Source organism: Corticium candelabrum, chromosome 4 (genome assembly GCF_963422355.1).
Source record: "Corticium candelabrum chromosome 4, ooCorCand1.1, whole genome shotgun sequence".
NCBI classification, from domain to species: domain Eukaryota; kingdom Metazoa; phylum Porifera; class Homoscleromorpha; order Homosclerophorida; family Plakinidae; genus Corticium; species Corticium candelabrum.
The window spans coordinates 7041719-7069656 of NC_085088.1; the positions used below are offsets into that span (position 1 = coordinate 7041719).

General features: G+C 42.7%; 4 protein-coding genes across 4 annotated transcripts; 3 read left to right on the forward strand and 1 right to left on the reverse strand.

The window, feature by feature from the left end:
- Positions 1–1477: 1477 nt before the first annotated feature.
- Positions 1478–2373, forward strand: LOC134179155 (uncharacterized). Its single transcript, XM_062646048.1, has one exon. It carries the CDS (start codon positions 1544–1546, stop codon positions 2141–2143), a length of 600 nt encoding a protein of 199 aa, XP_062502032.1. The 5' UTR covers positions 1478–1543; the 3' UTR covers positions 2144–2373.
- Positions 2374–18769: 16396 nt separating this feature from the next.
- LOC134178532 (uncharacterized) lies at positions 18770–19540 on the forward strand. Its single transcript, XM_062645407.1, has 2 exons — positions 18770–19487; positions 19529–19540. The coding sequence occupies exons 1-2, from the start codon at positions 18987–18989 to the stop codon at positions 19538–19540; spliced, it is 513 nt and encodes a 170-aa protein (XP_062501391.1). The 5' UTR covers positions 18770–18986.
- LOC134179003 (uncharacterized) lies at positions 19525–23891 on the forward strand. The gene is made up of 2 exons (XM_062645914.1): positions 19525–23408; positions 23583–23891. Exon 1 carries the CDS (start codon positions 19548–19550, stop codon positions 23118–23120), a length of 3573 nt encoding a protein of 1190 aa, XP_062501898.1. The 5' UTR covers positions 19525–19547; the 3' UTR covers positions 23121–23408; positions 23583–23891.
- A 355-nt stretch (positions 23892–24246) lies between these two features.
- LOC134179146 (uncharacterized) lies at positions 24247–25081 on the reverse strand. The gene has a single exon (XM_062646040.1). The coding sequence runs from the start codon at positions 25079–25081 to the stop codon at positions 24650–24652; it is 432 nt and encodes a 143-aa protein (XP_062502024.1). The 3' UTR covers positions 24247–24649.
- Between the last annotated feature and the right edge of the window lie 2857 nt (positions 25082–27938).

Below are 27938 nucleotides of genomic sequence, written 5' to 3' on the forward strand. Positions count from 1 at the left end.
TAAGAGAAGACGCTAAACCACGTCTTATGTCTGCGCCTAGACTAGTCGCAGTGCCGTTTTCGTCAAAGATAAATACAAGCATTTAGCAAGGATTGAGTAAGCTGGGGTTACCACCCGCATAGACCAACCAACGAAATGGTGCAAAGGTATGATTGTACTTCCTAAACCACAAGAAAAATAAGAATACGTGTAGACCTCACTATACGATAGATCCGATACTTTTCTCACTAGCTGGACGATGATAAAAGCGTTTGTAATGGCTTAGTGCATCCTATCTTCAGCGACAAACTGATATCTATAGTCAATTTGTGGGTGAAAACATTACGCATAGCAACTCAATGAATGCCGAAACTGAGGCTCCTGGTGAAGAGTTTGCCGACAAAGGAATAAGTCAAGACTCTGCAAGTACGTTGGTCAAATCATCTAATAAGACAACATACTCAATTTCAAATAACTACCCATAGTTCACGTTTCCCTAAACTGCAACTGTATTCCTTATTGTGTTATATTTCATCAATGAACTCAAACAGCTCATTCGTAAAAACTACTTTGTCTTCACTTATTAGTCTTACCACGACTGACCACGTTGCTTACACGACGACAAACAAAAGAAAGTTGTAAATAAGAGACTCATAACTTGACGAGGAGACAGACTAGCTGATGCAGATTACGTGATATATGATATGACTCGTATCATCACATGACTGACTACGTTAGCACGTCCTTGCATGCATGAAACAAGAAGCCGCAAGATCTAACAGCTGGCGGTCAGTAAAGATGTGATAAACGTAGTGTTAGAGCTGATGTAGCCGTGAATCATTCCCACTTGATAATGCAAATAGATCAACTTCACAAACAATGTCATAAGAAATACCATAGCGATATCAAATCTACATGATATTGAGCAAACGTGTGTTCTCGAGTGAAATTTCTGGTGTATTGTAACTCCAGCTTCAAATTCAAAGAATTCTCCAGGTTCACAATTTTTTTCTTTTCGCTGAGATCTACGACATGGATTTTACACCCGTGCGTCCATTCTCATAAATAAATTTAGACCACCAGAACGAGTAAACTTCTTTCCAGACACACTGCATTAATACGGCTTTTCTACCGTGTGCATGCGTGCAAACTGGTCAGTTATGGCAGCTGCATGACATCTGTTGCTCTGTTGTAGTCTAAGTCGTCTTCTCTAGCTTTAAACTAATAGCGCGTTTACACGAGCACTTGTAACCGGGCCAGCCCGTGTCAGCCGAGTTTGAAAGCTACGTGTAAACGTCCGTCGAGCCGTGTCGAGCCGTGCTGGCCGGGCCCAGCTAGAATGGTGGGGCCAGCCCGGGCTGGCCCGAGCCAGGCACGTCGTGTAAACGGTGTGCGTACTGCACCGAGGTCGGGATTAGAGCTGCGCATGCTCATTTCGTTCAAGATGGCGTGGAGCGAGCAGGAGACGCTTTGTCTCATCAGCTTATGGAGCGATGATGGTATCCAAGCGCAAATAGAAGGTTGTAAAAGGAACAGAGAGGTTTTCGATACATTAGCAGCTGGAATGACAGATGAAGGCTACGTTCGTACGGGTGTTCAATGCAGAGATAAAATAAAGAAACTAAAAGCGGATTATAGAAAAATCAAGGATAACAATAACGAAACTGGACGACAACGCCGTTCTACGAGAATTTTTGAAGCCATGAACGAAATTCTTGGCTGCAGACCTGCCACTCATCCTCCTGTCTTGTTGGATACTCTTGAAGAAGAACTACACGTAGACGTCGAGGAGGAAACTCTCAGTCGGTCAACAACAGAACCATCTACGCCAGCAAGTGCTCCAGGAGATGTTACAGCTGAGCTACCTAGTCGTGAAGAAATTGAGGTGGGCAGCTCACAGTCTCAGAGTTTCCATGTGCAGAACACAACTACTAAAAAGAAAGGACTGAAACGGCGTTACGAGGATTGTAAAGCAAAAAGGCGTGATGCAAAAATGAAAGACATGACTGACACGATGATGAAAACAATAAAGGAGGTGAAGGAGGCGGATTCATCACTGTTGATTGAGTTGGAGGAAAAGAGGATGAAGTACGAGGACCAAAGACTAAATGAGGAGAGAATACGAGGAACGAAGAAGAATGCAAGAGATGGAATACGAAGATAGAAGGAGAAGGGAAGAAAGAGCGTTTCAACTGCAAATGATGCAGTTGTTGATGGGTGCAGGAAATCGATCTCAAACACCTTATTTCTCATTCTCACGTAAGCTTCATGATGATGGATTCCCAGATCAAAATCAACCAAACTGAACTAGTCAGTAGTTTAGCTATAACGAATAGTTGACACTGTAAACATGTTCTGAGTAGGTCTGTCATTGTGATTTACAAAACTTCTGACAAGAGCGTCTCTAATTGCAAGTGGTTCGGCAATGGTAGCATGTGCACCTGCGGGCGCTTGAACGGCTGGCTGTTGTAGTTCGTTATCATCCCCACTGATCCAGTTGTCATCAAAAACCTCCCCATGTATTCACACAAGTTGTGTAACACGCAGCAAGCAGCTATAACGTGATGGACATTTTTAACGTTCATGTCATTCTTCTTCATGAGTCGCCTCCAGCGGACCTTCAAGCGTCCAAAAGCATTTTCAACCACAATTCTAGCTCTAGAAAGTTGGTAGTTGAAGTTCTTGCTTTGTTATGTCATGTGATCATTTTCAGGGTAAGGTTTGATGAGCCACTTGAGCAAAGGGTATGCAGAATCTCCGATAAGAAATACTGGTATGGTGCACCCTTCAGTTTGTTTGCTTTGTCCATTTAAAATCGTCCCTTCTTCTGTCTTCCTGAATAACGCAGAATAAGCCAACACTCTAGCATCATGCACACTTCTTGGCCAGCCAACGTTAATGTCACGAAAGAGGTATTGATGGTCAACAACAGCTTGAAGAATAACAGAATACCATCCTTTTCTATTATAATAGTCGGTGTGATTCAACACAGGTGGAGTAATTGGTATATGACTTCCATCAATGGCTCCTGCACATGGAGAAATATTGAATAACTGCTGGAAGCCATGAACAACTGCTTCCAGTGCATCTCCTGAGGAAATTTGATATATGCTGGCATCAGTCGACGAACGATGGCCCTACATGTGTTCTGGACAATAAGACAGACAGACGATCTGAAAATACCAAACAGATGAGCTATGGTGCGGTATTCTACAGTCGTTGCTAAGCACCACAAGGTGACAGCAATTCTTTTCTCAAGAGAAATGGAATTTCTCATGTTCGTGTACTCAGGTTCAATGTCTCCTCTCAACTGCTATCATAAGTACAGAAACGTTTCCCTGCACATCCTGAAGTTCTCTCTCCAATCCCGTGAAGTAAAGGTGCGCTGCACTATATTTGACCACCAGTGATCTGAACTGATAAAGGCATGGCTGCTGGGTCAGTGCACTTCCGGCCATTCCCTTTTTCAATATTTTAGATTGGTTAAAAATTAAAAAGTACATCGTGTATTTCAATTTTTGGACTAAGTTTTATCCAAAAATTAAAATTTCAAAATTGAAAATTGATTTACTACATACAAGAAAATCAATAATTGAATATTGAAAAGACAACTGCACTTTCCGGCCAAGCATATTCTATCTAGTCTTCAGTGACAGCACCTATACATGATAAAGCAATTTGATGATTGGCACTGTCTCCTTCAAGGTGTACACTCAAGGTGACAATCTCAAGTAACAGGCTGATAAATAGGGATTAGCAGTAATGATCTAGGATTCTTTAGGCAAGCGAATTATTTTGTTCAGCTGATGTGACGTCTCGAATTTGTTGATTGTACACACTTGCGCTAGTAGAGGGATTCAGTTTGTAACACACTTGCAGGTATAGAAAAGGTGCACCTGAACTTGCACCAAAGGGATTAGAATTCTTGCACAGGTTTAACTCAATTAAGTATATCACAGCTCACCTGCCATTGCCCTAAGTGATAAGCCGATTAGCTTTATTTAGCACAAATTACTCAACACAATAAGTGCACAACCGTGATAATTGAACTGTAAATCACCACTCAGATAACCATCTCCTTGATACAGTACAGGTATTGTTGCTGAAGAAAATAGTGGATCTGACCATAGGTGTAAGAATTAATTAATCAACAAGAACAAGGCGCTCGATTAATGCAACAGAAACTCTCTCCATGTTCATCATGTGCTAATTATTAGGTTTCGAAATAATCGTCTTAATTAAAACCAACACCTGATAGCATGCTATAAGTACACTTGTGCTACAACCCTAATTGCTTTGTATACACCCACAAGTCCGTTACAACCAATCCCTCCAGTGAACTCTATAGACGACGAAATTACGTCTCATCAACTAAACAAGAATTTTTTCCCTAGCTAGAGAATCCTAAAGATGGTTACTGCATAGTTATTAACTGCTATTTCATCAGTAGTAGGTGATAACTATTTGAGCTGTTTGTCTGTCAATTGTCACCTAAAGTGTACATCTTGAAGGAGACAGTGCCAATCATCAAATTGCTTTATCATGTATAGGTGCTGTCACTGAAGACTAGATAGAATATGCTTGGCCGGAAAGTGCAGCTGTCATTTCAATTTTGTATTTGATTTCTTGTATGTAGTAAATCAATTATCTATTTGTAATTTTCAATGTTTGGATAAAAATTGTCCAAAAATTAAAATGCATGAAGTACTTTTTAATTTCTAACCAAACCAAAAAATTTAAAAATTGAATGGCCGGAAAGTGCACTGACCCTGCTGGTTATTACTTTATCATCAAGATATTGACAGAGGCGTATCGTTACCTAGTAAAGCTCCAAATGTATCTTTCTGGGGAAGTAAAATTGAAAAGAAGAAGTGAACAGAAGATAGCAAGGAGCACAGCTCTTGAACTCCTTTGCTGTAGCTGGAACAAGCGACGTCCACTGGCGATAGACCTACGCCTTCTATGAATACGATATCCTCTCGTAAAAGTCCTGCTAATCTCTTGATTAGACTGTTGTAAGGCCATAGAGAAGAAAACGCGTGCAGCGTGACCTCTGTCCATTTCGATGTAGCGCGAGCTATGGCAATCTCTCAAAAACTAACGCACGCTAAAATCACGCCCATCTGGCCCGCTTTATCAAATGTGTCGTGTAAACGCGGGCTGGAATACTGGGCTGGCACGGCTCGGCTCGGCTCGGCTCGCTATGCGTGCTCGTGTAAACACGGTATAAGAACATGAAGAAAAGGGACAGTCATGGTACTGAAAGTTAGAAGGAACCATTCTCCTACCGTACGTTTAGTTGTGCCATGCCGCATCTAGACTCGGTTGAACGCGTAAAACACCTGACTACGTGTCTTAAAAATATTTTAACAATGGTTAACAAAAGCACTGTACTGCTGGTAGGTTCACTTCCTCCGAAAACGCGTTGGTACTGGCTTAGGATGCAGTACCCTTATAATTACGACACGGACTGTATATCATCCGATATCCAGCCTGTCGTGTGGAATGCAAAATCATTTCTTAATGTACTTTGTTTGTATATTATATCTTTTTAGTAATAAAGTAACCAATTCCAAAACAAAAACAGACGCGTAAATTAAGATTCGTCGGTCAGTTCTGTTAGATCTTATTCAACGATTTCAAGATATCCCCGACACTACAAGCAAGGATGTTAAACGTGACGTTAGTCGAGAGTCAGTTGTGGATGTAGGAGAAGTTTTGGAAAACGTAATGACGACGTCTTAGGATGAAGTAATAGATAGGAAGCTTGGCGGGGAGATGGAGAGAGTTCTCGTCGTTAATCCTAATACAACAAGAAACTAATGTATCACTATCGGACGAATCCTAGCCTCAGGACTAAAGCAGGTTAGGTTCTTTCTAATAGAGTTTCAAGGGCAGCGGTAGTATCGGGACACATTGGAGTAACAGTGAAAGATGACTGCCTGCATACTTTGTTCTTAATTAATTACTTGTCAGACTTTGAGAAAGAAGATTTTCGACAGAAAGAAATATGGATGTTCTTGACGATCCATGCACTCCCGAACACCTCATCGATCTGTTTAGTAGCATCAGAATAAAGCAACCATCAACGGCTGAAAGTCTTCTTGACAATGTGCGCTGAGTTGCTGTCTCTGAACTGTTGGCAAAGCCAGCCTCTGTATGATAGCAATAAACAACGGCACGGCCACTTGCCTACCATCAACCAGATGATATGGGCGAAATAGCTACACTTACACTATTTGCAGCAAAGGTTGTCACTATGATAAGAGAACCAGTCGCTATGTCTGCTGGTCAGCAAGTTGTATTTAGATTCCTCCTCAGATAAGTCGGGGTCTAAATGCAAATACTTAGACGTTTTCTACTTTTCTCAACGAGAAGCAGTGTTGTTATGGTTAATGTCAAGGCCATTAGGGAAGCGCTAGAGACAACGAATGTGACGGAATTTAAAAGGTTTATAAACAAAATGACAAAAAAGATGGTTTCAGAGAAGCTTTGGAATATTAGATAAGTTCGATAAGCACAAGCCGGGATTTCAGGAAAAGCTTATCAAAGAATGGTTGTCTGACTTGGATAAGCCACAACCGAAAACATTGTTAATGAGTTGAAGATAAGAGACGATAGGGGCGTCAATAACCATCGACAATGTCAAGAAGTGGTTGTATGAACTCATGGTCAAGACCAAACTAAAGAAAGTGTGCCCGGCGATCTGGTGGGACAAACTTTGCTCAACCTCACACGACAACTTCTTCCCAAAATAGTGACGGCCTACTTTTCTGGATTGCTTTCGAAGATGTTTCAGATTGAGGCAGAGTCTAATGTGTCTTACATCATAAATGAGGCGTGAATGCTCGCCAAAGATGCAGCGGATAATGGGGCAGAGAGAATGACGCCATTGCATTTGACAAATCGCAAGAAAATGTTGCCACCAGATCAAAGTATTTGTGTTACATATTGCTGTGTTTTGAAGTGCTTTGTTGTTCCTGTTTATGTTAGCAAGGTGCTCTGGTAGACAAATATTGTATACTGAATGATTCCGTGGGTAAATATTTCATCGCAATCTCCATTTTTCTTCTGTTCTTAGACTTTCGTTTATCTGTTTGACAATCAGACGATGCAATAAAGCGAAAGTAACTGCAATGTATTGTTGAAGGAAATAGTTGCCTAGACACTACTGCCGAACCACTGTCTAAAGCAAGATCAAGCTTAAACAGCATTACTTCTGATGTGGCCGCAAAACTGTCTAGATTATTCTAACCTTACAAAAAGAAAATTTCTTCAGTGTCTACATTTCTTACCGCAAGTAACCTGTTCCAAGTTGAAGTGACGGATACAATAGATGCACATCACCTCAACCTACCGCGGAAAAGGCAAAAACTCCGACAAGAAACCAGCAAGCTACGTGAAGAGAGTGGTCGTTATGCGGGAATTCGAATTCGGAGAGGAAATGTTTACGATGTCAAGAAAAAATCCATCCTCGTTGACGGACAGTTTACCTTTTCTAGCCTTGAGAGCGAGGACAATATCAAAAGGAAAGTTATCGATATTATGAAGAGAGCAGACAGCAGCTTTGGGAGCCTAGAAACCTCCGATCTGAAGTTTGATGTAGCTAAACTGTAAATACATGCACTCTAGATGTCTATTTGCGACCTAGCTAGTGTTCTATTAATTAAGGTTTGTTCGCTGTGACGTCAAGCGAATTGGTGTCCCAGCAGTTGCTCCAGTCATCAATGGGACGGGAAGAATGTTAAAAGGCTAGCGCCTCAGGGAGCAGTTCATTTGTAACTGTGTCGTAAAAGACCTCCCCTGAGGAGGTGACTGTGCGAGCTTGCGCAACACACACACGCGCGCGCACACAATATAAATCGATCTACTCAAATATTTATGTACAAAGCATGTATTTATTTAACCCTGCTTTCCAGGATTTGAGTGATCAGAGTTCCACATCTGCAGCAAACGGTACGTGCGTTGAATTACCTTGTGCTGTCGCATTACAAAAGCCGTAATTCTGTTATTCGTCATTTAGAGAGACGCCGATCTTCTTTGGACAGCTTACTCTAGAGAGACAAACGTAAATGTAATGTGTATTCAATTAGTGTTCGTGTACACAAAAAGGATTTCTATAAATTATTTTTAAATTAATGTTAAAAGGATGACTGTACAAACAGTGCTGCAGAAGATTATGTAATCACTAATGTCGTTGATAATCCCATTTCACAATTTCAAACGTACAAAGACGAGCTCACATGGATAGATGAAGACGTCAGCAATTGTGTGACTACAACTTCCGAACCATTAGATTCTAAGTAAGGAAAAGATTGCTGGGCCTATCACCTTGCCAACGTTTTAACATTGTATAGACTTTCTATTCAGTTCTGCCGCAAAAATGTCAACAGCTACTGCATCGTCTTTGAGTGAGTCGGTTTCTCTTTCACGACGAAGACGATCGTAACAATTATCAAACAATTCACGTGCGGAGAGAACACGTATTCGAAGATGCTTTGAGGTGGCTTAAACGTAATACCTTCGATCTTATAAAAACTCCTTAGATGATTTTTGCCAACCAGTATCGCAAAGCTTCATGCTGGATACAAAGACTCTACGTCAAACTACTGCTCAAAAATCTGCAAAACCGCATTACGCAAAGTACGCGATTCCCCATATGAGAGCCTCCTATTTCTTAGCCAATGACGTTAACAAGCGTATAGAGCCCTGCTAATAAAAAGAAATTTGTTGATTTCAGTAATACTAAAAATACTACACCTACATGTTCAGTTTAATTTGTGATTTATTGTTAGGGTTAAAGTCAGAGTTGAGGTCACTAGTAGTGATTAGTTTTAGTTGGAGTTGGTTTGGATATACGATTTAGTATCGGAATTACGAATTGGCTGGGTCTAATATTCGATATGCGATTAAGGTTGTCAGGTAAAACGTTTTAGGTTGCACAAGACCGCAAGTATACGACTACTAGTATATTAGATGTTATCCGCAGTCACGTTCTTTCCTCCACAGCTGTGGTCACTCACTGCTGAAAGCCGTCAAACTGTCTACAAGAAGAGGGATATGGCCACTTAACAGTACATCACTCGGTCAGTTCTATTTTATAATGTTACTATTCTTGAAGAAATTTCGAAAATGCTGGTGATAGATGACACTGTTCAACAATGTGTAGCACGTGACCAAGCAACTTGCAGGGCAATTCGTGCAGCTCGGCGTAGAAGAATAACTGGATATTCCTTCAGCACGCCTTCTATAGGCGAAAGAGAATCCAGGTAATTTTCACTTCACATGGGAGCGCCAAAAAGTCATCTTCCTCACATTTCGGGAGTCCCAGGATTATCCAAGCTCATTGGCTCATCTCAGTAAACTGATCAGCCAAAGTGAAGTCACTACTGCTGCACAAACATTCAACAATCCGATGAGTTCGTCAAACATGCATTGGAACAGCATATGACTGCATCCCTCATCACCTTTTTTAACATATCTGATAAATTAGACTTAATTGTACAAGATGCAACAATTATAACAAACTCATGGCTAAACAAAACAGCAGGGAAATTCGCCAGTGAAGTGTTACTTATATGAACAGATGAAGATGACCACGATGCAGACAACCTGTATAATTTCCATCGTTTTTTCTGCGCATGGCCCTCCTTTATGAAGACTTGAGGAAAGCCATCAAGTACGATAGCCCTAGACTTATCTAACATTAGCGAATGTAGTTGCTGTACATCATCGCAACAAAGCGAAGCAACTATAACAATGAAGCAGCAAATCTCAATCTGAATGCTGACTTTTCCAAGAGACTTACTTACATAGCAACCCACAACAAAGCTGTTAACTTTCTGGGCATACCTGCTAATGGGAAAGAAATAGACATGGCGATAGAACACCACAATCGTATCATCAAAACAGCTTTTATGATCTTCTGGTAGCAGTATCACCCTCCATCATTTAAGAATAATAAGCTTAGTATCTCAGTTGTTACATGATGCTGTACTGTTATGGGATCAGGAAGTTCGTGCCCCTCGTGTAGGTACGACGCATACAAGTATAAGTGCTGAAAAGACATCCAAATGATTATATCCAGCCTATTGGACAGTCAAGTCACTTGTCGGATTCTACAAGAAAGTTGCCGTCTACCACACTTCATAACACCAGAGAAAAGAGGATATGAAGTTGACATACTGATGGGAGAGTTTTTTTCAAATTCCAAGTTTCGCCGCGCTATTGAAGCCAACCAATTGTCAATACCACCACCTAGACCCATTTCTGGAAGCACAATACCACTTCAATTTGTATCTGTAGCTGATGCATCTTTCACTGCATACCAATATAGTGAAGCCCTACCCAGGAAAGAAACTGGAAGTAGCTAAAACTGCTTACAATTACAGGCTCAGTAGGGCTCGAAGGGCTATAGAAAGCAGTTGTGGAATACTGAGTGCACGATGGAGACTTTTTCGGAAACCCATTCTTGCAGAGCCAGAGCCTGTGATCAGTTACACACAGGCAGCGATAGCCCTCCACAATTTCTTGCGCTCTACAAAGTCCAGTGGGCATTGTCCACTAAATTTTATTGATAGAGAAGATCGGACAGTAAAACTTCCGAAGGAGCTTGGATAAGTAAAGTCTATGGCGATGACGGGCTGTTAAAATTGGCCAGGTAGGAGAAAACAGATACCCGCGTTCTGCTGCTGATGCAACAGGATAGACAGCTGGCAAACACAGGACCAGCGGTCTTTTGTGATTTGTTCAAATCAGCCCCTCTATATAACCGGAGACTCAATCAAATCCAGGAGTCACCAGTCTCAGAGAAAAAGTTCCAAAGCCCAAAGAAGAGGTAACAGTATCAGAAGTCGAGGATTGCTATAAACTTCGATGATTAGATTTGACATATGCGCCGTCAGATGAAAAGGCCATACAATTTATGAAGATAGGGAGTGTCTTAACTTGGAAAGCTTCTCTACCACAAGCACAATAAGAATATCTCCTATGAAAAAGTGATATCATAGAACAATGTCATAGATACCTGAAGTAGCTGAAACAAATTCGCAGTCAAGACCGGTTAATTGTCTACCTTGACGAAACACGGGCAAATACTAATATGGCCCATAAAAGAATTTGGCTGCAAAGTAAAGGTAGAGTTGGTTGACAAGGGCAGCGGGTGATCATACTGCACGCTAGATGTAAAGACGGTTGGACACCCAACTGAAGCCTGGTCTTCACCTCAATTAAGAAAAACATCGACGACTAACATAACGAGATGAACAGTGATCATTTCCTTGACTGGTTCGAAAACAAAATACTCAAGAAATTCCTGCAAATTCGGTCATCGTCCTTGACAACGAGCCGTACCATAACGTTGTGGTGGACCAAGTAGAAAGTTTCTGCATCGTATTACCACAAGAACTAATCAATTATTTCGTATAACACATACACTAATACGTCAATTTCTATGAGTTACTACTGACTGTGTTCAGTAAATTTGGATGTGGGTGCCCCTTATATTAAGTCGAATAGATTGGTGAGACTAGCTTTGTCTGAGGAGAGACAACATATGTTTTGCAGTTCCTGTGGCGTTGCAAGACATCACAGTGATGTCATTGCGCCTTACTACACAAGTGCTTATACAGCTTCAGTCACAAGTTTCTTATTACATCTGAGTGGACACCAAGCACAGTTTCCATCTACATACCTTCAGAGTTGCACTGTTGATTGGAGATGGTGCAATCTCTAACTTGACCCTCTTTAAGTACGTCAGTGGTTACAAAACTGAATACCACCCGACAGAAGATGACCACTATGTACAACCTTGCTTCATCAATCCTTATTGAGGAGAAAAGACACACATAATTATATGTCATTCATACCAAGTACTGCCCAACTGTTTTAGAAAAACTGCATGCAGACATAACCGTGTATCTTTCTACTAGCTGAAGAATATGGTAGCAGCCTAGTACAGCTCACGAATGGAAAAAATAAAACCTATTGCAAACATGCAGCTCACTTTGATTGGATGTTTCACAGTTTGCATGCATCTAACTTCTAAAAATAGACAACAATTAATAAGTACCCTGAGATGTAGGCTTGTGGCATATAGCCTAGCAGGTGGTATACCACAATATGTCAATTATGAAAACGTCCTATGTACTAGCCAGTGGCCTAATCGTAACAGTAGCTGTCTCGGTTAGCAAACTTGGAGAAAGTAAAACTAAAACATATGGTTGTAGTTAGAATATGCAGAATGATGGTCGGTGTTTGTCGGGATGTGGTCTGGCCCGACGACCTCCGACCACCGTGAGCAGAACCCTGAGACATTGCAACCTGCTGAAGTCTATGCTAATGTTCGTGCGGAGAGCAATGACGGAAACCATATTTTGCTTCACCAATAAGTCCAAACATGTTGCCATGGTGCTTTTGTGGCCCATGTGTTGACATTGGTCAGCCTAGAGAAAACATCTGTTGTCGAAAAAGAGCTTACTGTACAACCGAAGAATATTTCAGGGCAACAACCCTTGACCACAACGTACTACAGCTACAAATTTGTCTAGCAACTGACTATTGAGTGGAATCCCAAACTATAGTCATAATGGATATTGTAAAGCTGCATACAAGTTGCACATACTGAGTCAGTACGGTTATTTGGGTAGAGAAAAAAGCGCATTGCGCCTTCGTGTGTATAGTACGCTGTATAAGACATTGGTTTCCCTGAAACATACATGTGGCTACAAGAGTGAGTGGGTATTCAGGCAGTGCTTAGGTTGCTTTGCCTAGTACGTAGTCCTTAACTAAGACGTCTGTTGCCCAACTTTTAAAATAAATAATTATGATTCATGACATAACTGTTAGATCTAAACTATCAGTTAAACGTTCCAAAATTTATCACTTGTTAATGCTAGTAGAGTTTCAATGGTCTAACGGTCAAGTTGCGTCCATAGTAACAAGACACGCCTCCGCTGTTTTAAACAAGGTTGCGACGGTTATTGCGCTCCCGCTTATATCGAAAATGCAGGGAACGCGAGGCTACAAAGATCGCAAACAGTCTGGTGGAATTAGAATCTATTCGTACGTTCAAGTTCATTTTAACGAGTTTCGCTACCTCAGGGTGTTCAAATTTTGTTTGGAAAAGACGTGAAACACGCTCGTCAGCGTAACGGAGGTAATAATTGACCCATCTGATTGTTGTAACTCGTGCATCGAATCGTCGTGCCAAGTTTTTTGGTTCTACGCTTTAATTTTGCCAACTTAATAGAAGAAGAAGGCTCTAATGGCGTCCATGCTGTCTTCGCGCAACGGTTGAGTGCGCCGGAAGTTCTCGGCAAGTTGCAAGGTCGATTGGAGACAGGCAAGTGAGCAAATGAACCAACAACAGATCAAACTGAAGCATTTAGGAATTATGGCAAGGCTGAAATTGAAACATCGTTGGATCAATTTGCCATTGATAACTGTGTGACCGAATGGAACAGTTTCAAGAAGTACATGAAAACAAGCCGTCAACGGATGAATCAAAGACCTTACTCAATTCCTCAGCAACAAAGAGAATACTGTGTCAAGTGTCTTCTCAAAAATGAGTTCTCTGGCGCAAATATGCCGAGTAATAATACCATTGCAGACAGAAGATGTGGAAACAATTTTCTCTCAACTGAAGCTAATCAAAACGCGAACGAAACGAAAAGACTTTAGACTCCCTCCTTCATGTAGCTGTTGAAAGACCAGCTTTCGAAGATTCTCCTTTTTCTGAAGCTTTAGCCATTTGGGCCAAAAAGAAAAAAATCGGACACTTCTAGGAGCTGGCACGCATAATTAGGAGTTTAGTTCAAATTTTGTTTACTTGTTGTAGTAGTCCAATCTTTATTTGTCTAGGTCATCTAAACCACGCTCCAAATAAGCACCCCCTTAATGCAGCGGATACCCGACCACCATTCCAAACATTCTGGGCAGAACACTGCGCTGACCCCCTTAGCAGTCGCCCAAAACTGCGTGGTTAACCATTCTCTTACCGTACGTTCAGTTGCGCCAATGCCGCATCTAGTCTAGGTTGAAGGTGCATTAGATGATGTGACTACCCACACATTTCACCAACAGACCTCTCAGCTCTCTCGGTTTGAGACCATCTTTCACGGTCTCACGGTGAAACCCCATTTCTCACGGTCACTGGCCCTACACAGAGCCTTATATATCTAGAGATTTGCCTTTCACACAAAGCCATATCTATACTACTAAATTGAAGGTGTTTGTGTGTGTATATATCTATATCAATAACGGAAAGTAGGTCCATGAGCGCAGCCATTTTGAATTTTTGTATCGTAGTTTCACACAAACTGCTATTCCTTTCCGCTTCTCCTTTAGCAAATGACCTTCTCTACTTTTGTAAAGCAACTGGTGCTCTTCGCGGTGGCCAGTACCCTGTACTTTGCTTTGTGTTGGCGTTTTTTTGAAATCGTTACATCACAAGAAGTTTGTTCCCTATGCGCTCGCAAACCGCCACACTTCCTCGCTTCTCTTTAGCATGCGGCCTTTTCTCACTTTGGAATAGCAACTGGTGACGTTTTCAGTAGTCTGTGTCCTATACCTAGGCGTTGCTGGCGTTCATCTGTACTTCTTGATGTCATCGTATGCCTACTCATTGTTGCGTCACATATTGTGACGTCACAAACGCTCTCCTGTTTTGGCTAAAGCTCGACAAAAAGTTGTCATTACAGCAAACCCGCCTGTAGACTGCCAAAATACCTCCCAAAAAGCGCTGTCTGTCTGCTATTTCGTCAAAGGCAAAGCGACGAAAGTTATCACTGCGACAGGAAAAAGATAACGAAGCTATACTCGCCGGCTTGAGTCACAGCGCCAGTGCAGTGCCTGTCGACGGATCGCCAAAGCTACTACTAAAACTTCTTCTCCAGTCAACGAACGAGTTAGCGATGAACACCGCTGTCTTTCCCAACACGCGCTTAGCACGTTCGTCAATAATCACGTACTTCTAAAATATTCTTATACTTTCTAACCAAGTTGTCTCCTTTTGGAACTGTGTCTATCACGTAGGCAATGCATACACCGTCATCAATGCTTATGAAAAATCATAGTTATAGCAATACCACAAGCAGTCCTTTGGCGTACAGGTTCTCCTTTATCTTGCATGTCGCCGTCATTTACTAAACGTTTCTATTAGATATCTTACATACACTAAAGCCTACTCCTAACAACATTGGCAAAATGAACATCAAGTGCAAACATTGCGAAGCACTGACATGGAAGAAGGAACCACCAGGCATCTGCAGCAGCGGCGGAAAAGTTTTGTTACCCGCCATACCCAAACCGCTTACCCCATTGGTCGAGCTCCTTTTGGAACAATCGGTTGAAGCGCAGCATTTCTTCTCAAACACGCGAGCGTATAACTCGGCTTTTCAGATGACGTCCTCTGGATGCGATGCAATTAAAGCTCGCAACGGTTGGAATCCCTGTTTCAAGGTTCAGAGACAAATCGGAAGTCTTGCTCCTCCAAAAACTTCTACTGCTAAATTTGCTCAAATTTGCTTTGTCGGTGATATCATGGCCAACATGATCCACGGACCATGCGGACCCCTCAATAAAAATTAGTCTTGCATGGTTGACAAATACTGCTTCAAGCATTTTCCAAAGAATTTCTGCCGTGAAACTCAATGCTCGAATGACGGATATCCACTTTATCGTCGTCCATGAGTGTCTCCGCTTAGATAATCAAATTTTATTATGCCCCAAGAGTCTTAACGCTAGAATTGTGTTAATTGACTTAATGTATTGGCCCGGTGAAGAACGGGCTACATGGCTTGTATATATATGGGAAATAAACAATTACTAAAAGACTTCGACGATTTTGCAAGAAGACTGCGCATCCAATATCTGTACTACGACTCTCCAAATACAATATACGATCCCTTTCAACCTAAATCAACACGTCCCTATCTCAACAGTGGTAACAAGACTTTGGAAACATATATTAATAACACAAGAAGCCAACTCCACCAATTACACTCAATAAGACCGACGAGGGACAACTTATCACCTTCCGAGAGGCGAGCATTCGCAAGTTTACAAAAAAGAACCGACATTATTATAAAGAGGGCTGATAAGGGAAATTGCGTTACCGTAGAAGATACTCAAGACTATATAAGAGCGGCCGAGAAACATCTTTCTGACGAGACGAAATATGAAATATTACCATACAATACCACCGACATTATATATGATAAGATCCAATCAACTGTCCTATCTCACTATTTACGCCGCAATCTCACACGAACGCAATTCCAATACGCAAGCCGACACAAGGAATACTGCCGTACTCAACTTTTCTATACCCTTAAAAAGATACCTAAGGACCCACCCGATATAAGAGCTATAGTCAGCGGTTGCTCAGGTCCTACGGAACTGATAAGCGCCATCACGGACTATTATTTACAACCAATACTCCAGGAAACACAAACTTACCTGAAAAATACGGGTCAAGTCCTCTCTCTTTTATGGCAGCAAGAAATCAACGAAGGCTCCTTTCTCGTCACAATAGACGTTGTGGGTCTGTATCCCTCCATTCCACATGAAGAAGGCACAAAAATTGTTTCTAAACAAGTCCAAGAACACTATAACAACAAGGGATTAACCGACATGATACGAGATTTTCTAACACACATCCTTAAAGACAACGTCTTTCAATTTAACAACAAATATTACCGTCAGATACACGGAACAGCGATGGAAACGAAAGCTGCCCCGACGTATGCATGTCTCTACATGTGGGACTTTGAGATTGACTTCTTCAATAAAGCTAGAATATCAAAACCGAAACCAACACTATGGTATCGTTACATCGATGATATCATCATGATTTGGGACAATAGCTACGACGAACTTATGGATTTTCTGGAGGAACTTAATCACTTTAATCCCCATATTAAATTTACATGGACATTCTCTCAGACACAAGTAACATTCCTTGATCTCGATCTCAATAAAATCAAAATAGATGACACCTAGATGATCTCTACCAGAACACATACGAAATCCACGAACGCTCATCAATATGTCATGGGCAACAGCTGCCATCCACCAGGCACCTTTAAAGGTATCGTCCTGGGAGAAACAGCTAGATACAGAAGAAATACAACCTTCCCAGAAGTCGCCGACTCGGACGTTGCTAATCTCCTTAAGAAATTCGATCAACGCGGATACAAAGATAAAGAATTACAACGCTGGGTCAAAAAGTCAGATAAAAGACAACAATCAGAAGAAAAATTACGTCCAACTAATAATAATAATAACAATAATAATAATCTCTATATATAAAGGAGAGGTGTCTGTGTGTCTGTCTGTCTGTCTGTCTGTGTGCCCGTACGTACGAGCGTCTCTCGAAGACGGCGAGTCCGATCTCGGCCGAATTTCGCTCGCGCACGCCAAATTCATTCAGGTCGAAAGTCAGACCGCGGTCGTCTTCCTGACTTCTCCCACGACGACGCCGTTTCCCGCCGATCGCGCTCGCTTCCGCTTGCGCGCGAATATCTCCGGAACGGCGCATCGTGTCTCCACCGAATTTAGACTGCCCGTTCCCGACGTCGGACGGTACGCGCCGAGCGTGTCGTCTATTGCCGGCGACGTCGGGAAAAGGAAGATATTCTTGCTGATATCCGGGTCTCGAAAAAATACGCACACAGTCGTTTGCCAGTCTGCGACCGTCGAAGAGCTGCCGTGTTCGATGCACCTGTTCCCCGAAACGCCAGCGACGTCTTCGAAGAGACGACGTTCAGCGGGACTGTCGAAATGACGAGAGTCGGCATTCGTTATATACGGGGAACGGATTATCCGGGTAAGTATTGCACGTGACTTCAACTAATCACTACGTATCTACACCGAATTTACCGGCCCGTTCCTGACATCGGACAGTATGCACTCCCTGCAGCGGAGAGAAGTGCCGATGTCTGTACAGGATCTTTCGCACTGCCGATAACCTTACGTTATCTTAATTAATAGCAAACGTCACAGATGTCAACGCACTTGATATGCCTTTAGTGAACTAACACCACGGCTAATTAGTGACAGTAAACGGTTACTGACAAAACATTACACTCTACTGTCGCCAAAACATTACAGTCTACTAGCTGCGCAATATAGGATTTCCAAGTCTATACGCGACATTTTGCGTCGTTTTTACAATGCCTCCGAAGAGACGAAAGACAGTTTTTTCATCGGCAGCTGCAGCCAGTCAAAAACGGAGACGTTTAGAAGAAGACGAAGTAGCGAGACGGCAACGTTTGGACTCCGGTAGAGATAGAGTGGCGAGAGCGCGTGCTGAGCAAGGTGAGGCAGCTAGACAATGGCGACTAGACAGCGACAGACACAGAAGCGCTACGGCTCGCGCGAACGAAAACGAGTTAGACAGACAGCGACGACTTCAGATTAATCGTGATACCACTGCTAGAACTCGCGTAGATGAACACACTGTAGCCAGACAAGAACGATTGGCCGCCGACCGCAACAGAACTACTGCAGCGCGTGCAGCGGAAGATGAGCTAGCCAGACAAGAACGATTGGCCGCCGACTGCAACAGAACTGCTGCAGCGCGTGCAGCGGAAGATGAGCTAGCCAGACAAGAACGATTGGCCGCCGACTGCAACAGAACTGCTGCAGCGCGTGCAGCGGAAGATGAGCTAGCCAGACACGAGCGATTGGCCGCCGACTGCAACAGAACTGCTGCAGCGCGTACAGCGGAAGATGAGCTAGCCAGACACGAGCGATTGGCCGCCGACTGCAACAGAACTGCTGCAGCGCGTGCAGCGGAAGATGAGCTAGCCAGACAAGAACGATTGGCCGCCCACTGCAACAGAACTGCTGCAGCGCGTGCAGCGGAAGATGAGCTAGCTAGACAGCGACGACTTCACAGTGATCGAGAAAGACATACTGCAACAAGAGTGCGACAGCAACCGAATATTCCACCAGCTCTGAACTATGATGCAGCACAACCTCCACTTCCGTGTTGTATTGGCTCTATGACAAACGTGTGTGTCAACTGCGGCGCTATGAAGTGGAAAGGAGAAGCACCTGGCATGTGTTGCAGTAGCGGAAAAGTGAAACTGGCAACTCTGCAAGATCCACCGCTCTTGCTAAAATCATTGCTTCTAGGTGACTCAGAAACGTCTAGGCATTTCCTTACAAATATTCGCAAGTACAATTCAGCTTTTCAGATGACATCAATGGGTTGCAATGAAATTAAGGAAACACATGGATGGAATCCTTGCTTCAAAGTGCAAGGTCAAGTGTACCACCTCATTGGAAGCCTGTGCCCTTTGCCTAATGAAGAATCCAAATTTGCTCAAATCTACTTTTTGGGTGATGTGGAGAGAGAGATACAAGTAAGACAAGGCATTGTTCCTGGTTTGAGGATAAATATCATTGAGGGTTTACAAAACATGCTTCATGCCATCAATAGGTATGTGCAGAGTTTTAAATTAGCCAAAGGCGTTCTCCGTGAATATGATCAGCAGTACAAGGTTGTGATTCATGCTGACAAGAAGCCTCCTAGAGAACACAGAGGGCGGTTTAATGCTCCAATGTGTGATGAGGTAGCTGTGCTTATGGTCACAGAAGAACATGGAAAGAGAGACATTGTCCTTCGTAAGTCTGATGGCAGCCTTACAAGAATAGCTGAAACTCATCGCAGCTATGATGCTTTGCAGTATCCTCTCATACTTCCACATGGAGATGATGGATACTATTTTCCTGACCAACCAGTCCCAAACCAGTACAAAGTATCTGCGATGAAACATTATGCGTATCGACTGATGATGCGAGGTGGTGCAGACTTTAACATCTTGCTACGGTGTCAGAGACTGATGCAACAATATGTTGTTGACATGTACGCCAAAATAGAGACCGAACGGCTGTGCTTCCTTCGGCGAGAGCAAACAAAACTTCGAGCTGAACAATATGGTGAGTTGAGAGATGCACTTCTGGCAAGTGATGGAGATCCAACAAACATCGGTAAGACGGTGATCTTACCTAGCTCCTATACTGGAGGACCACGGTACATGCATGAACGTACACAGGATGCCATGTGCTATGTTAGAAAGTTTGGTAGGCCTTCTCTTTTTATCACAATGACGTGCAATCCCGGCTGGAAAGAAATCACTGATGAACTGCTGCCCATGCAGACAGCACAACATCGTCCAGACCTAATTGCACGTGTCTTTAACCTAAAAAGAAAGGAACTCATCAAACAGTTGACCAAGCACTGCATCTTCGGCAAGACTATTGCATACCTGTGTTCCATTGAATGGCAGAAACGTGGTCTGCCACATGCTCATATTTTAGTTTGGTTAACTGCAGAGCACAGCATTCATGCTGATGACATCGATGCCGCTATTTCCGCTGAGTTGCCTGACCCTAACTCTGACAAGGTGCTGTTTGATATAGTCATGACAAACATGATTCATGGTCCTTGCGGTCGCATGGACAAGCACTCACCCTGCATGCGAGATGGAGCATGCACGAAACGTTACCCGAAAGAGTTTAAAAGTGATACTCAGAGCGGCCATGATGGTTATCCATTATATCGACGACGTAAACCCGATGATTGTGGCCATCAAGGAATAAAGAAGATCAAAGGTAACGATGTCTGTATAGACAATCGATGGGTAGTACCTTACTCTCCCTACCTCTGCCGAATGTTTGCCTGTCATATCAACGTAGAGCTTTGTACAAGTGTCAAGTCTATCAAGTATGTCCTAAAGTATGTCAACAAGGGCAGGGACATGGCAGTTTTTTCGCTAGAAAAAAACCAACCTATCGATGAAATAGATCTGTACCAGACAGCAAGATACGTCAGTTGCAGTGAAGCTTGCTGGAGAATACTGAACTTTACCATTCACGATCGTCATCCAGCAGTGACAAACCTTCATGTCCACCTACTAAATGGGCAGAGGGTTGTTTACAATGATCAAAATGCTGTTGCTCTTGCTCAACGTCCACCTAAAACCACGTTGACAGCTTTTTTTGATCTCTGCGCTCGGTATCGTCCAGATCTTGACCAGCTTGCTACGCCCGACCAGAGGTTTGTTCAAAATTTGCTTTATGTAAATGTGCCCGAGTACTTTACATTTCATTCAGGCACCAAAACCTGGAACCCTCGAAGGCTTGGCACAGCTGTTTACAGTGATGGTCAAATAACTTCATTTAAAAAAAGTGAGGTCATTGGTCGAGTGTACGCCGTGCATCCTAAGCAACAGGAATGCTTCTTTTTACGCCTTCTGCTTCACCATAAGCGGGGACCTTGCTCTTTTGATGACTTGCTTACGATTGATGCACGAAAGTGCCAGACTTTTCGCGAAGCATGTAACTGCATGGGTTTGTTGGAAGAAGACTTGCATTGGGCCATGGCCATGCAAGAGGCAGCCATGCGAGCCGGAGCATCTACACTACGTGCTCTGTTTGCTGTTATATTGACCACGTGTGATGTTGCTGACCCTCTTGCCATATGGTCTGCATATCGAAATGATATGACTGATGACATACTGCATCAGTGTAGGAGGGAAGCTCGACAGCCTGACATGGACTATAGTGATGATATGTACAACGAGTGTCTCTTTCGACTACAGGAATTAGTACAGCAGATGAGTGGACAGAAACTTGAAGAGTACGGACTGCCGCCTGTAAACAGGGGACATGAAGACAGACTGACAGTTGACCTACTTAGAGAAAAATCTTATGACAGAGAAGCACTGCAACAATTTGTAGACGAAAATGAAACGAATTTGACGATTGACCAACGCAACATTGACCTTCGCATTACAGATATGGTGGACCATGGGCAAGGAGGGATTATTTTTATTGATGCCCCAGGTGGCACAGGTAAAACCTACCTGATTAACCTTTCCCTGGCACGCCTCAGATCAAGAGGATTTGTCGCCCTTGCTGTCGCCAGCAGTGGCATTGCGGCACAGCTACTATCAAATGGGAAGACAGCACATTCGACATTCAAGATACCGCTTAATCTCATGACCACAGACCTTCCTATGTGCAACCTCAAGCGAGGTTCATCAAAGGCTACACTCCTACAGGAATGTGCCGTTATATTTTGGGACGAGGCAACCATGGCTAACAAACTAGCTTTTGAGGCTTTAGATCGCACATTACAAGACCTAAGGCAGTCCTCAAGACCATTTGGCGGTATCTTAGTTGTCCTGTCTGGGGACTTTCGTCAGACATTACCAGTCATTCGAGGAGGTACACGTGCCAATGAAATTGATGCCTGCATCAAGTCATCACATTTATGGCAACACGTAGAAACACATTCTTTGACAACTAACATGAGAGCTTATCTCTACGGTGACGCCAACGCTGCTGAGTTTGCAAGTCTCTTGCTGCGAGTTGGGAACGGTCATATACCGGTAGTTGAAGGACGTCATACCATCTTCATTCCAGAAGATCTTGGCACAGTTACCGACTCTCCTCAGACCTTGATAGAGCGAGTGTACCCAAACTTGCAACATCACTACCAAGACTTCGAATGGCTAATGCAACGAGCTATTCTCGCACCACACAATGTCTCCATTCGTGATATTAACTGGGAGATGCTTCAGCTGTTTCCTGGAGAGATAAAGATCTATAAATCAATTGATACGGTCAGAGATGATGATGCAGTACACTATCCCTCGGAGTTTCTTAACTCCCTGGAACCTGCTGGTATGCCTCCTCATAAACTGGCTCTAAAGGTGGGAATTCCTCTAATGGTTGTTCGAAATCTGGCTCCTGGGATTGCAAACGGCACACGTCTTATACTAAAGAGAATGATGAACAACTGTCTGGAAGCAACTATTGCTACTGGACCGCATAAAGGCCAGGACGTGTATCTGCCAAAGATACCACTAATTCCCAGTGATACTGGACTACCATTTGAATTCAAACGACTTCAGTTTCCAGTTAAGGTCTGCTTTGCTATGACTATTAACAAGGCACAAGGGCAGACCTTAGCTGTGGCAGGGCTAGATCTACACGAGCCATCCTTTAGCCATGGACAGCTTTATGTTGGCATTTCTAGAGTTGCCTCCAAACATGGACTAACTTTCTTGGCAAAAGAAGGAAAAACCAAAAACGTAGTGTACCAGGAAGTGCTGTCGACAAGATGATCATCTTTATATTCACTGCAGGCATTCATGGCCAACATCACCTATGATGCTGGCCAACAGCGACTGAACCAGGGTTAGCTTAGAAGAGGTTGACTGTTAATAGGTCAATTAGATAAACATTAATGACTAACGACTAAACAGACAAAACACTACAATAATGCACTAAAAGTTAGGTAGACAATATGTATCACACAGCAACAAACAGGACAAAGTAGACCGTTTTGGCGGCTGCAGCAGCTGGTGATGCATCAATTTCTCAAAGAGACCTATGCTGAAGACATCAAGCAGGTACATAACGTTCAAATACCACCGGAGCGAGAGCTCCTGGTTGAGCATGTCTCAACCAATTTTTTGAGCCAGTATATGCCCTGACCTCCACGTGGTCTGGCTTGGGTTGCACTGACAAGGGCATAAGTTAGTGTAATTGGTTTGTGCTGTGATTGCAACTTTTTTTTTGCACAGGGATGATAACCAACACTCTAGACCAGAGAGTTTGGAAATCTACAAAGATCTCTCTATACAAACTGTACGTGACTTGGCTACACCCCCTCTGCCTCTCCAACCATCAAACGCATTTCTAGATACTTTCTGCTGTAATCTCTACCTATAAAAGCGACTTGACTGTCTGTTTGTGTGTTTTTCTGTACTGTCTGTCTGTCATTAATAGCAAACAGTGTCTGCAAATCAATAATTTGTGTGATTAAACTATTACCCGGGTGTTGTCCCCCGGGTGTTGTCCCCCGGGCGAAGCCGGGCATTGGAGCTTGTAATTAATAATCGACCTAATTTTGTGACAACATATACAGGATGCCACAAATATCTACCACGTATAATACACCAAAATTGGCAAACAGTGAGGGAGAACTTCGAATTATGTAGACGTCTCGGGGATGATCCTCCCCGTATGGCCTACCGACGGGGAGTGAACATCGCCGATAAACTTGTAAAAGCAAGACTTTGAAAAAAGAAAATAACAACCGAAGTATCTACCGAAGTATCTACCCATGTACGACATCTCATATACTGTAATTTAATGTTAATTAACTATACTATGTGTATATACGGGTCACTAAACGTCGCTATTCAGTCAAATAGCTCATTCAATCATTTTCAATCATTTAGCACTTCGGCGTATTTGCTACGTCTTTTTTGCTTGTACTAGACTATATTTCACTTTTCTTTACTTTACTGTGAATCTCACCAGTAGTATTAACAAAGTCTCTACGATATGACAGTTTTATTCATGTTTTAGATGGTAGTAAACTTAAACTTGTACTGATGAAGTCTAATTTCAATAGACGAAACGTTTGCTACGATTTACTCAATCATTGTTTACTTAATCACTGTCTACTGTCTACGATGCTCACGCGCGCGACCACTAGAACCGTATGGCGTGCCAAACGTAATAACAACAACGACGAACAATCCATCTATGCGTCGTCGTTCAAAGATTTCCATCCAAGCATCACATCATCTCCAATTGTTCATGATCCAACCGGAACGGATGTCGCTGTCCCTCTCGCCGCTCTTCAGGAGGAAGACGAAGCGTCTACTGGAGACGACGAGTCACCACCACCGGTCGGCATAATGAGGAGGTTAGATAAACGCGATACAAATAACACATTAAATAAAGACATAAGTTCAGTCGTAACATCAATGGGCGTTACCCTCCCGCCGATATATATTCCATCCATAACAATACCATTCTCTATACCGACTGCTATGTCAACAACCAAACCATCTTCCTCAGTAGTCACATCATTAACAACATCATCTGCTGTGACGACACTGTCTACTCCAATTGCCACAACATTACCAACAACATCTCCTGTTGTGTCAACAACCAAACTATCTTCCTCAATCGTCACATCATCAATAACATCACCTGCTGTGACGACACTGTCTACTCCAATCGCCACAACATCATCAATAACATCTCCTGTTGTGACGACACCTTCCATCAATATTATATCGACAACAACAACAATGACAACAACAGAAGCAGCAAAAATTAACAATCCAATCAGATCAGCTGAGGATCGGAGTGCTCCCCCTGGGGCTAACCCCCCCCCCATTTCATAACTCGCACCTCTACAATCTGTTGACAACTCCAGGCTTCTCTATGGACGACGAGAAATTTTGATTCGTTGGGGTCAGCATTTTCCAAGCATCTTGAATCATCCAACATTTATTTCACAAGAAGCTATTGACAGCATTGATGAACAGCCTGATTTAGTTGTAGCTTGTGAACCATCATCTAACAATGAGATAAATAAAGTTATCAGGAAAATGTCAAGGAATAGATCTCCTGGTGCTGATGGCCTACCTGCTGAAATTTTTCAACATGGAGGAGAACTGCTGTTGTTCAAACTAGGTGATTTCATTCGTCTATGCTGGGAACTCGAAGATGTACCCCAGAACTTTAAAGATGCCAACATAATCCATCTATACAAGAAAAAAGGTAGTCAATCTGACTGCAACAATCACCGTGGGATCTCTTTGTTGTCTGTTGCTGACAAAATTATGGCCAGAGTTCTTCTTGATCGTCTTGTTTCAAACTTTTCAGAGAGTACCCTTCCTGAAAGCCAATGTGGTTTTCGTTCTGGTCATGGTACGTCCGACATGATCTTTTCAGCCAGGCAGCTTCAAGAAAAGTGTCGTGAACGGCACATGGATCTATTTATGGTCTTTATTGACTTGGTCAAAGCGTTTGACTCGGTTGATAGAACTGGCTTATGGAAAGACCTTTTGAGGCTTGGCTGCCCGTAAAGACTGTGAATCTAATCAAAGCCTTTCATACTGGTATGATGGCTTGTGTTGTCGAGGATGGGTCAAAGTCAGAAATGTTTGCAGTAAACAACGGAGTGAAACAGGGCTGCGTTCTAGCACCTACTCTTTTTAGCATTTTGTTTTCCGTGGTTTTAAATGATGCCTTCAAGAACATCCGAGAGGGTGTTCGAGTTGAGTTTAGAACTACTGGAGGTGTATTCAATCTCAGGCGCTTACAAGCCAAAACAAAAATTTCTAAGAGTCTACTGAGAGAACTCTAGTTTGCTGACGATTGCGCATTAGTTGGTCACACATATGAAGACATTCAACACATTGTCAACTGTTTAGACAGATCAACTAAACGTTTTGGCTTGAGTATCAGCTTGAAAAAGACAGAAGTGCTTTTTCAACCACGTCCAGGCTCAAACTATAACCCTCCTCCAGTTATGATTGGTGATCACCCATTGTCTTATGTCAGCAATTTCAAATATTTGGGTAGTTTCCTTTCGAATAATGCAACTGTTGATGCAGATGTCTCTCATAGGATATCAAAGGCCAGTGCTGCTTTTGGTAAATTGTACAACAGACTCTGGCAAAAGCATGAAATCAAACTGACCACGAAGGTTGCAGTTTACAAAGCAGTAGTCTTATCAGTTCTGTTGTACGGATGCGAGTCATGGACCCTTCTTCGTCGTAACCTCAAAAGTTTGGAGAGTTTTCATCTGCGATGTCTTCGCCGCATATGTGGAATCCAGTGGACTGACTATATACCCAACACAGAAGTGTTATCTCGCTGCAACATCAGTGGCATTGAATCTTTTGTTATGAAATGCCAATTTCGCTGAGCTGGTCACATGTCTCGAATGCCTAATGATAGAATTCCCAAACAACTCCTTTTTGGTCAACTGGAACAGGGCCATCGTCATCAAGGTGGTCCTAAATTACGTTATAAAGATTCTATCAAGGCTAATATGAAATCTTGTGGGATTGACTTCCTGCATTTTGAGAAACTATCCAGTGATAGAACAAACTGGAGATCTCTCTGCCATTCATCACTCCAACAGTTTGAAGAAAATCGTATTAGACATCTTCAAGCTCAACGTCAGAAACGGAAAGAACAAATTGTTCCTACCAATAAGTCATTTGTTTGTCAATCTTGTGGAAAGGAATGCCGTTCAAAAGCAGGTGTTAAATCCCACCAGAGACACAGAGGACACTAAAGAGAGTCATCACTGTTATCAGTGGACATGTCATCATATATATATATATATATATATATATATATATATATATATATATATATATATATATATATGTATGTATGTATGTATGTATGTATGTATGTATGTATGCGTAAGTTGAATAGCCGGCTAGACCGGATCACCCACGAGGATAAAATTTGGGGTACGGGCGTAACTCGGCATGGGTAAGAACACAGGCAAGGTGGCGTCGGCCTCCAGCTCCAGTCAGGTCCCCTTTTGGGGTGCAACGTAGAACGACACACTGCTGTTCGTCGTTCAGAAGTGAGACTGAATGCCCCTGATAGACTTAATTTGCAGGAAGTTCCGTTACGTGAACTCAATCTCATGGCGTAGTTTTGTTTTCTCATAACTAAGAGTGCAATGATCACTTTTAATATCCATTGTTTGTTCACATGCCATTGCTACGTCACAATGCTATAGCTATCCAGCATTCCCATCAGACTGCGTTATCTGAGCAAGCAGTAGATAATTTGCTTATCTTAAACATCAAACTACATCCAGAGCAAACATATAAGAGTTCCGAAAACAAATATTGCTCAGTGCGTAGGTAGGTTGGAAACGTGTTGAGCATATTCCAAAATATCCCAGGAGGACCAGCCTGTCCTCGCGCCCATTTGGATAACATCAAACTACGCCCAGAGCAAAGACGTAGAGGTCCACTTTAGTAATGGTCAGTGTGCATAGATTGGAAACGTCCTGAGGATATTTTAAAATATTCAAGGAGGATCCGCCTCCACGCGCAAGCGAATTACTCTGCAAAGGCTCATCGGACCTCCACCAAAATTAA

What these genes read in the sequence shown, in the direction of transcription:
- LOC134178532 (XM_062645407.1), top strand. Translation starts at nt 18,987, where the DNA reads ATGACAAACGTGTGTGTCAACTGCGGCGCTATGAAGTGGAAAGGAGAA.
- LOC134179155 (XM_062646048.1), top strand. Translation starts at nt 1,544, where the DNA reads ATGACAGATGAAGGCTACGTTCGTACGGGTGTTCAATGCAGAGATAAA.
- LOC134179146 (XM_062646040.1), bottom strand. Translation starts at nt 25,081, where the DNA reads ATGGAAGGTGTCGTCACAACAGGAGATGTTATTGATGATGTTGTGGCG.
- LOC134179003 (XM_062645914.1), top strand. Translation starts at nt 19,548, where the DNA reads ATGTGTGATGAGGTAGCTGTGCTTATGGTCACAGAAGAACATGGAAAG.